We start from the raw sequence: 10,284 nt of genomic DNA, 5'->3' as shown, positions 1-10,284 counted from the left end.
TTCTTTTAACAGTAGGACAGGACATCTATGTTATCCCGATTATATAAAAACAGATACAGAGCCGGCCCGGTGGCTCAGGCGGTTGGAGCTCCGTGCTCCTGACTCCGAGGGCTGCCGGTTCGGTTCCCACATGGGCCAGTGGGCTCAACCACAAAGTTGCCAGTTCAATTCCTCGAGTCCCGCAAGGGATGGTGGGCTCCGCCCCCTGCAACAAAGATTGAACACGGCACCTTGAGCTGAGCTGCTGCTGAGCTCCTGGATGGCTCAGTTGGTTGGAGTGCGTCCTCTCAACCACAAGGTTGCCGGTTCAATGCCTGCAACGGCACTACAACTGGGATTGAGGGGACAGCAACTTGACTTGGAAAAACAGCCCTGGAAGTACACACTGTTCCCCCAATGGAGTCCTGTTCTCCTTCCCCAATAAAATCTTTATTAAAAAAAAAAAAAAAAAAACAACAGATACAAAATTGTGTTAAGAGACTTCCTTGCCTAAAATTGCAAGACTAAGTGTATGTGCATATATATTTTAAATCCCTTTATTTCATTCCATCCTTTTGTCTGAAATTTATTTATATATCTGCCCTATTTTTTTATTCCCCTCTCTTGTGAAAGGCATTGCTACCTAGTCACCCAAGCCAAATCTCCACCTTCACCATGCTCCACCTCTAGTCATCAAGTGCTAACAGGACATCTTCCTAAATCTCTCTGGAATTGATCTCTTCTCTATTAGAGTTCCCTTTTGCAAATCCATTTCTTCTTAAGTCTGACATGTGAGATTTTAATTGCTGTGCAGCAGTTCTCTCTTCTTTAGTTAGTGGTGACAGCTGCAGGTCTGTTTGCTTTTGTAGTTCTTGCATCATGGTCGTAATCTAATTGAAAGTAGCAAAGTAGCACAAATGAGGCTCTCAGTGTCTTTCTGCTTGACAGCAATTGGTTTAAAGCATGCATGCAAAGTTTGATATTGAGACTTTATTGCTGACAATTCCTTTAAGAGTGTAACTGGATTTTTCTCGCCTGCAGAATCAGGATGATTAGTCTTGATTTCATATTCCACTCTGTATTGAATGTAATCCAGATCAGAGTCAGCTTTCTGGAACATCAATTCCAGCTTATCAAATATTATCTCACACCCACTAGGATGGCATATATATATATATATATATATATATATATATATATATATATTGCTTTTAAACTCAAAAAAATAGTAAGTGTTGGTGAGGATGTGGAGTAATTAGAACACTTATGCACTGCTAGTGGGCATATAAGATAGTACAGCCATTGAGGAAACCAGTATGGAGGTTCTTCAAAAATAATAATTACCATATATTCAGTAATCACACTTCTGGGTATAAATCAAAAAGAACTGAAAGCAGGATCTTGAAGGTATATTTGCACACCAATGTTATTACAGCATTATTCACGATAGCAGAGAGGTAAAAGCAACCCAATATCCATCATGGATGAATGGATAAAGAAAATGTGGTATATGCATAGAATGGAATATTATTGAGTCTTAAAAAAGAAAGGAATCCTACCACATGCTACAATAGGGATACATTTTGACAACATTATACTGTGAAATACTAAGTGAAATACATCAGTCATGAAAAGAGAAATACTATATGATTCTACTTACATGAACTATCCGAGACAAACACACAGAAACAGAAAGAAATTGAATGGTGGTTACGAAGTGCTGGAGGCAGGGGACGATGGGGGCAAGGGCATTGCTCAATAAAGTTTCAGTTTTGCAAAATGAAAAAATTATGTCACATAACACTGTGACAATAACTGGCACTTCTAAACTGCACACTTAAAAATGGTTAAGATGGAAAATTAGGGTTTTTTTTTTACCACAATTGAAAAACATGTTTAAAGAATGAAGAGGAGGGCAGCCCATGGTGCGCTCTTAACGTCCTGATTTGTTTAGCTAGGTAAAAACCGAGCCTTGCCATCTGTCATCCAATGGCAGGGCCTTAAGAGTCGCAACCTTACTTTTCCCGCACTAGATATGACCTCAAGGTTCCGCCAGGTGTCCCCAAGCGGCGGGCGGCCCTCGCCCCGCCCCTGGCCCTGCCCACCACCATTTCCTCCAATCGTGGCCCTGGTCCCACCCCTGCATGAGCTTCTTTCCTGCATCCGGGCCTGGGTGGGCTGGCTCTGAAGCCTGGAGAGGCATGGAGGTGCCCGGTGGACCCCCGTCCAGCCCGAGCTCTTCCTCGTGCACCTCGGATGTCTCTGGGGTCTCAGTGTCCAAGGAGCTGCTGACGGCGGGGAACGGCGGCCGCGGAGGTGACGGGAGGGTGGCGGCGGCGTGGGGCGCGCACGTGCGGCGGGCCGCCCGCGGCCCGAGCAGCCCGGGAGGAGGTGGGGGGCGGCTCCTTGCCTAGGCCCGTACCCCCAAGGGGAGTCCGGGGGGTGACCGCAGGGCTCCGGCGTGCCAGCTGCCGTGGGGGTGGGGGATGGGAGGTAGTGGGTGGAGGGCGGGCGTCGGGCTGCTGGGCCAGGGATGGTTCTTACGTTCCGCCTAGTACTGAGCGCCCACTCTGCGGAGCACGCGAGACACCTCCCATAAGGGGAGGGCCTGAGGGTCTGCTGTCAGTCCAAGCCGTTGGCTGGTGGGGAGCAGAGAACTGTTAGGGATTACCCTCATCCCCGCCTCTCCATGCTCACACAACCAACCCTCAGTTCCGCTCTTGTAGAGGGAGACGTGGGTCCAGGGAACCCACACAAGACTTCACACACCATAGTAGAGAATTTAAAAGTCATGAGTTCGAATCTCAGCTCCCAGGTAATTAGCAGTGGCTGACTTTAGGAGTTACTTACCTTCTCAACGCCGCAGTTTTGACATTTGGAAAATGGAGGTAGTAGTACCTGTAGAATTTTTGTGAGAGTGCGCTTAAGGTCTTGCGTATATTTTCAATAAGTATTAGCTTGAAGAAATGGTTCTGTGAGAACTCAGAGCACCCGAAGGAGTTGTAGTAATAGCCAAAGCATATGTAGTGCTTAACCATGGCCCAGGAATTAACTAATCTACATCCTCACAACAACCCTGTGCAGAAGGTTCTGTTACCTCCATTTTATAGATGGGGAAACGCAGTCATGGTGTCTCGTACAGAGAAGCAACTCGCCAGAGAATATGTGGCTGGAAAGTAACAAAATTGGGATTTGAGTCCAGTCTGTCTGACTCCAGAGTCCAAGATCTTTACACTAATCCAGTTGCTAGGCCTGAAGTAGTAAGCCACGAATGTTTGTTGAGCTCTGCTTTGTGAGTGAATAGGATTTTTGTACCAGAGTGAGAGTTTGCAGGTGTTGGAAACAGGGTGTCCAAAGCCTTGTGTTTTGAAAGACAAGTCCTGTTCTCCGAGCTCAGATGGGCTGGAGAGTTGGGTTGATTTGAGGAATAGCGAATGATGAGGCTGAATAGATGGAGTGGGGGGACAAAATTTCTCCAAAGGGCTGTTTTGTCTAGATTGGCCATCTTTACTGAAGGGGAACTAACCAGGCAGGCACGTTTTTGCAAATGAAGAAACTAATGCTTGAAGAGGTTAGGTAATTTGCCCAATATAGTGCAGCTAGAAACCATTTCTGGCTTCACTTAACCGTTACTGTATTCTGTACTGCTGCTTCCATTCTGTCATTGCAGACCCACATTTGTCACTGATGGATTTCTGATCCAGAAGGGTGCAGTTTAGTGTGCACTTATCCAGTATTGATGACACAGAGATATATGTGACAGGCTTAAGAAAGGGAAGATAGATGTGCATACAGAAGTAAAATGTTGTACTGGAACTTGGGGTGCTTCTTTTGTAAAAAAACAACAAAAAAAACAAAAACGTCCTGGAAAATGTGGAGGGTCATGGAATGTAGTCACTTACGTGTGTGTGTGTTTTCAGGTATATGGGACAGGTTGTTCATCAACTCCAAGCCTAATTCCAGAAAGAATTCCACTCTTCAAACAGTTCGGATAGAGAGGAGTCCCTGTAAGTACTCTTCCCTCTCTCTCTTTTTCTCTCTTCCTCTCTCCAGAACCCTTTCTGACATTAAATTCTGCCCAATTAAGCAGTTATTTGATGTGACAATCTCTGCCTCCTTGGTCAGATATTAAACCACAGAGCCAAATCTTACTTGGGATTTACATTGTGAAGCCTGTGCACCAGGGTAGAATTTCCCACGTTATTCACCTGCCTTCAGACAGTAACTTTTCCCAGAAAAACTCCTTGTGGGGTGAATTTTTGGAAAATGAAAACAATTATTGTTAATCGCCGCAGAAAAATTTTTTAGAGGTTACTGAGCCCAAATTTAATACACGTGTATGAGAGAACATCACCACATCTGATTAAAGTGGACACAATTATTTAAATGGTAAATGTTACTCGTAACATGACATAACAGAGCCAATTCTGTTCATTGATTGCTCAATAATATTGCTGTACTGCACATTTATAAATCTGTACCACACTCAGACTTTGTTCATACACAGTTCATGTAATACTCAACATCTGTGTAATTCACACTTAATGTTAAAAAAGAAAAGAAGAAGAAAGACAAAAATTCAGTGAAAACACTGTAAATGATGCATGAGGTTATCATGTCTCTAAAACAAAGATGTCATGAGTCTTCTGAGAGGGGAACTTAACCACAGTATGCACGAAATCTACTACAGCTAAAATGACTGCATGGTGGCTCTCCATTGAAACACAAGCTTTTGTGTGGACGTAGGTTTTCATCTGGGGCAGGCAGGTGCGTAGCTGAAGTGGAATTGTTAGGTCATATGGAAAGTGTATGTTTTTATAAAGAGGAAATGGCCATATCATTTTGCATTCCCACCAGCCCAGTACACGTGTTTCGCTGCCTTAGGTGTTACACATCCTCAGGAATACATGGTGTGGTCTGTCTTTTAGCTCTTCTTATGTATATGTAGGGTATCGCATCGTGATCTTTGTTTTTCCCTAATGACTGGTGATGTTGAACATCTTTCCTGTGTTGAGTAATCATTTATATGTCTTTGGTGAAAAGTCTGTTCAGATCTTTAGCTCATTTTAACAATCAGGTTGTTTATCTTATTGGTAAATACCATTTTTTACAGTGCAGGCCTGCTGGTAATGAATTCACCAGCCTTTGTATTTCTGAGAAAGTATTTATTTTGTTTTCGGTTTTGAAAGATGTTTTCAATGCATATAGGATTCTAGGTTGACAGGTTTTTAAATTTTTTAATCTTTCTGTAGTTTAAGGATGTTGCTCTGCTGTCTTCTGACTTATATTGTTTCTGATGAGAAGTCTGCTGTCATTCTTATCTTTGTCATATATGAAATATTTCCTTTTTTCTCTGGCTGTTTTTAAGATTTTTTTTATCACTGGTTTTTACCAGTTTGTTGATGATGTGTCTTGTTACAGTTTTCTTTGTGATTCTTGAGCATAGGGTTTGTTGAGTGTCTTGGATCTCTGGGTTTATAGTTTTCATCAAATTTGGGAAATTTTTGGTTATTTTCTTCTTCAGATATTTTTTCTGTCTCCCGGCTCTCACCTTTCCCGCAGGGACTCCAATTACACATAATTTTGCTTCTTAAAATTGCCCCACAGCACTGTGGTACTTGGTTTTGTTTTGTTTTTCAGTCTTATTTTTTATGTGTTTCATTTTGGGTAGTTTCTATTGCTGTATCCTCAAGTTCATTAATCTTTTCTTCTTTATTATCTAGTCTGCTGTTTAATCCCATCCAGTTTATTTTTCAAGTTCAATATTGTAGTTTCCGTCTCTAGAAGTTCAAACTTGAGTCTTTTATTTATATCTTTCATTTCTTTTCTCATGGTGTTTGTGTCTTTCTCTGCTTTCTCGAATGTGTGGAGCATATTTATAATAGCTGTTTTAACATTCTTGTTGCTGAGTCTATCATCTGTGCCATTTCTGAATCTATTTTTATTGATTTTTTTCCTACTGTGTATGTATTATATTGTCCTGCTTATTTGCATACTTAGTAATTTTTATTGAATGCTGAGCATTTTGAATTTTGTGTTGTTGTATGCTAGATTTTGTTTGATTCTGTTTAGAAGAACTATAGCTGGCCTAGCTTCAAGGGTTTAGCATGTACTCTTTCCAGAGTACCACAGAAATACTTGGATTCTCAGAATCATGGTTTATGCCACACATATAGGTCCTTGTTTTGCTCCACATGATCCATTAGTTAAAAACCAAAGCAGAACAACAATCTGGCCTCATCCTCCGTTTGAGGTAATAGATTTAAATCTGCAGACACAGAATTTACTTTTCTCAGTGATTTCTCTCTCTATCTGAAGGGGCATGATAGCTCACATTTATTCCCTATTTAGTCTGTGCCAGGCATCGTGTGGAGCTAATGTTTGATTAAATGTATGCAACCTCATTTAATCCTTCTAGCAGCCCTATTTTGCAACTAAAGGACATTTCTTGACCTTACCACCATTTTCTTTTTTTCTTCCATACTCTGGATATTTCAGTTCACCTGTTTAGCTGTTATCAATGACTTAAGTTTTGAGCTAATTACATGCCAGGCCTTTTGGGAGAGAAAAAATTATCCTTGTTTGTTGACTCCCCTGTGGTTAGCACAGTACCTGGCAATTAACCACCCATTTCACAGATGAGTAAACTGAGGTTTCAAGTGGTCAAGTTAAATGTTTTAGTTAGGACTCCTGTGGTTGTAAATGACTGAAATTAAGCTCAGATTGCCTTAATTAAAATAATAATAATAATTGATTATATTGGGTCATGTTATTAGGGGAAAAAAACCCTGGTGATTTCAGGTACATTGTCACCCAGGTGCTCAGTGTCATGAGGAGTCTGCTGCTCTGCATCTCTTAGCTCTGTTTTCCTGGGTGTTGGTTTAATCTAGAGCAGGCTCCTTCCCTACATGTGGTAAGTTGGCCAGATTTTCAGGAGCTCCAGCCTTACGTACAGCAGCTTGCTCTGTCACACACTCACTGAGAAGGTTCTTTCTCAACAGTTCAAACTGTGTCCCAGGCTGATTTCTTATTGGCCCGACTAGATCACAGTGTCACTGAATATGTCAGCTGAACCAAATCACGGTGGCCAAGGTTGTGGAACATGTAGACATACTTGGGGGGAAGGACAAGAGTGACTCAGAGTGACAGAGCTTAAGAGAAAGGGTCATTTTATCAGAAGAAAGGGGAACAGATGTTGGACAGGTGAAAACAACCACTACTTAATTCACGTGCTCAAGGTAATTCAGATAGTAAGAAGGGAACGGGATTCTATTAATAACCTGTAGTCTGCCCCACCGCCTGCTGCACTTAACTGTAAAATCAAACTGCCTTCTTATTAAGTTGCTGTTTGTTGAATGCCAGCCTTCGAGGAGGTTACAGTTCTGGGGATATATGAAAAACACAAACAAAACATTGAGAAGTAATTGCCGAATTGTGTGACCCTATGGCTCTAAGAATTCAGAAGAGGATGGAGGTTTTTAAATGGAAGGAACATGAAAGATTTTTTAAGCATGATGATTATTATTACTATTAAATTCAGAAGTGTTTTATAGGAAATTCTGGATTTAAACATTTGAAGTTTGGCCAAATACTAACTATCGATACACTATGTTTTCTCTCCTTAGTATTGGACCAAGTACAGACCTTTCTCCCACAGATGGCTCAGGCAAATGAAAAGCTAAGAAAAGAAATGGCAGCTGCACCACCTGATCGTTTCAATATTGAAAATATCGATGAAACTCTTGGAAAAGTTATACAAATGGTATACAAACTGTGCTTTTTTTGATTTCATAAAGTAAAATTACCAGTGTGCCTGGTCACCTAAAAAAAGAGAGAACTTTTCTATTTTAATTCCAGTTATTTTCCTTCCTGGAAAGTCAGCTCATGTTTCCAGTACTGCATGGGTACTTTGGTTGCTGTATGATTAAGGATCTTATGGGTTGATAAGCTTTCCTGGGTGAAGTGTAGGGATTTAGTAATATAGAATCATAGGAGGGCTTTTTTAAGTCAAATATTACATTCGTTATCATTTTTGGGGTTTTTAAAAATTGTTTTATTAGTTTCAGGTGTACAAAACAACACAATGATCGGACATCTACACAACTCAACAAGTGATAACCCCAACAAGTCTACCTCTTGACACCATACAGAGCTATTATATTACCATTGGCTATATTCCCTATGCTGTACTCTACATCCTATGACTATATATGTATATATTTTAATTATAGTTGACATTCAATATTAGTTTATATTAGTTTGAGGTGTACAGTGCAGTGGTTAGGCATTTATATAATCTATGAAGTGATCCCTCCAGTAAGGCCAGTGCCCATCTGGTACCCTACATAGCCTTTACAAGATTATTGATTATATTCCCCATGTTGTATTTCACATCCCTGTGACTATTTTGTGACTACCAATTGTACTTTTTAATCCCTTCACTTTCTCTCCCATCCTCCAACCCCTCTTCCATCTAGCAACCATCAGTTTGTTCATCTGTATCTATGAGTCTATTTCTGTTTTGTTTCTTCGTTTATTCTGTTCTTTAGATTCCACATATAAATGAGATCACATGGTATTTGTCTTTCTCAGTCTGACTTATTTCACTTAGCGTGTACATTTGTTATCTTGTGCCATTAATTTACTAAATGTTCTAACTGGATTTTTTTTCTCCATCCAAGACCCAACGAGGTAATCACAAGTCTGATTCATTGCGAGTGCAAAAATTAATGGCGTGTTTAACAGAATACGTTATCTAACAAAACAGATTTACATAAGCTACATGGGAAAGTTGTCTCTCAGTATAGGCTCATATCTTATTTCTACACTGGAATTCCCTTTATTTCTGGATAGAGCTGACACCACTGTTAATGTGTAATTCATCAGCACTTCTGCTTAGCTCTACCTCTAGAACATATCCCAAATCCAATCACTTTGCATGACCTCAGCTACCTTTGGTCCAAGTAATCCTGGTCTCCCCTTTGGACTGTTACAATAATTTCCCAACAGGTCTCGCTGCTTCCACCCTTTCTTCCCTAGAGTCTGTTCTTCACTCTTTACCCACAGTTTGGGAGTCGGGGGCTTCCTATCACATTTTTAATAAATTCAAAGTCCTTCCAGGGCCTGTGTGATCCTGCCTCCAGCTTTCTCTCTGACCCATTCTGCCCGGTCCCCTCACTGACCGCGTTCCAGTTTAGTCCCCTGACTCCAGGCCCTTCCCTCTTTGTAGGATACTCTTCCCCAGATTTCTGCATCTTGACTCCCGCCATCTCTTACCAATTGTCACCTCATCAAGTGGCCTTCCCCAGTGGCCCTTTTATTATCTTATCCTCCTTTATATTTCTTTATTTTAACTACCCTATACTATGCTTTATAGGTAATTGCATATTGTCTTTCTTTCCCAACTTGAACAGAGGTCAGCAAATATTTTTGGTAAGGGGCCAGATAGTGAATACTTTAGGCTTTGGGGAACCATACTGTGTCATGACTGCTCGTTTCTGCCGTTGTTACATGAAAGAAGCGGTAGACAGTACTGAATGAACAGATAAGTTTTATAACCCTTATCTGTGGATGCTGAAATTTGAATTTAGTATAATTTTCATGTTTGATGAAACATTCTTCTTTTGATTTTTTCCTACCACTTAAAATATAAAAACCCTGCTTAGCTCATGAGCTAATGCAAAACTAGCAGCAGGCTGAGTTTGGCCTGCAGGCTGTAATTTGCACACCCCAGCTCAAAAACATAAGTTCCACAAAAGGCAAGGATTTTGTTGTTGTTGACTGTCTAGTACCTACTGTGTTGCCTGGCTCATGTTAACGTTTGTTAATATTTGTTGAATGAATATTGTTGAGTGTGTTCAGGATATATGGACTTGAGTTGTGGGGGACTTATAGTAAATGGAAATCCCTCTGGCAGACTCTGGCACCTGAAAAAATAAAAGTGTCATATGTATTATAAACATCACTTGTCCTTTGTGCTTCAATATTGTGCTAAATGTTGGTTGTTCCCAACGTTGTTTTATTACAACTTTTTAGGGAACTGCTGCCTTGAAATAATAAATTTCCCACGTGGTGATTTTGCAGGATGTGGCCTTGTTTGAGATGAATCAGTCTGATTCAAAAGAAGAGGACAGTTCAGAAGAGTATTCAGAAGACAGTTCAGAATCTGAGGAAGAAGATGACAGCAGCTCTTCTGAAGTCACCATAGATAACATTAAGCTTCCTCGTTCAGAAGATCGAAAAGGCAAGATAGAAGTTTTGGACAGTCCTGCCAGTAAAAAAAAGAAATAGGGAAATAAATCATCT

General features: G+C 40.8%; 2 protein-coding genes across 2 annotated transcripts; one reads left to right on the top strand and one right to left on the bottom strand.

The window, feature by feature from the left end:
* Positions 1-695: 695 nt before the first annotated feature.
* On the bottom strand, positions 696-2,142 carry LOC117028340 (spindle and kinetochore-associated protein 2-like). The gene is given in 3 exon segments (XM_033116745.1): positions 696-883; positions 886-1,108; positions 1,999-2,142. Coding segments are annotated over 3 exon segments (555 nt in total).
* Positions 2,125-10,284, top strand: NOPCHAP1 (NOP protein chaperone 1). Its single transcript, XM_033118733.1, has 4 exons — positions 2,125-2,295; positions 3,900-3,986; positions 7,605-7,741; positions 10,063-10,284. Exons 1-4 carry the CDS (start codon positions 2,181-2,183, stop codon positions 10,267-10,269), a joined length of 546 nt encoding a protein of 181 aa, XP_032974624.1. The 5' UTR covers positions 2,125-2,180; the 3' UTR covers positions 10,270-10,284.

Source organism: Rhinolophus ferrumequinum, chromosome 10 (genome assembly GCF_004115265.2).
Source record: "Rhinolophus ferrumequinum isolate MPI-CBG mRhiFer1 chromosome 10, mRhiFer1_v1.p, whole genome shotgun sequence".
NCBI lineage: Eukaryota > Metazoa > Chordata > Mammalia > Chiroptera > Rhinolophidae > Rhinolophus > Rhinolophus ferrumequinum.
Note: the sequence above shows the minus strand (reverse complement) of the source record. Positions and strands in the feature narration are given on the sequence as shown.

What these genes read in the sequence shown, in the direction of transcription:
- NOPCHAP1 (XM_033118733.1), top strand. Translation starts at nt 2,181, where the DNA reads ATGGAGGTGCCCGGTGGACCCCCGTCCAGCCCGAGCTCTTCCTCGTGC. An exon ending in GGGGAACGGCGGCCGCGGAG is followed by an intron (nt 2,296 to 3,899) that starts GTGACGGGAGGG and finishes GTGTGTTTTCAG; the next exon opens with GTATATGGGACAGGTTGTTC. An exon ending in TCGGATAGAGAGGAGTCCCT is followed by an intron (nt 3,987 to 7,604) that starts GTAAGTACTCTT and finishes TTCTCTCCTTAG; the next exon opens with TATTGGACCAAGTACAGACC.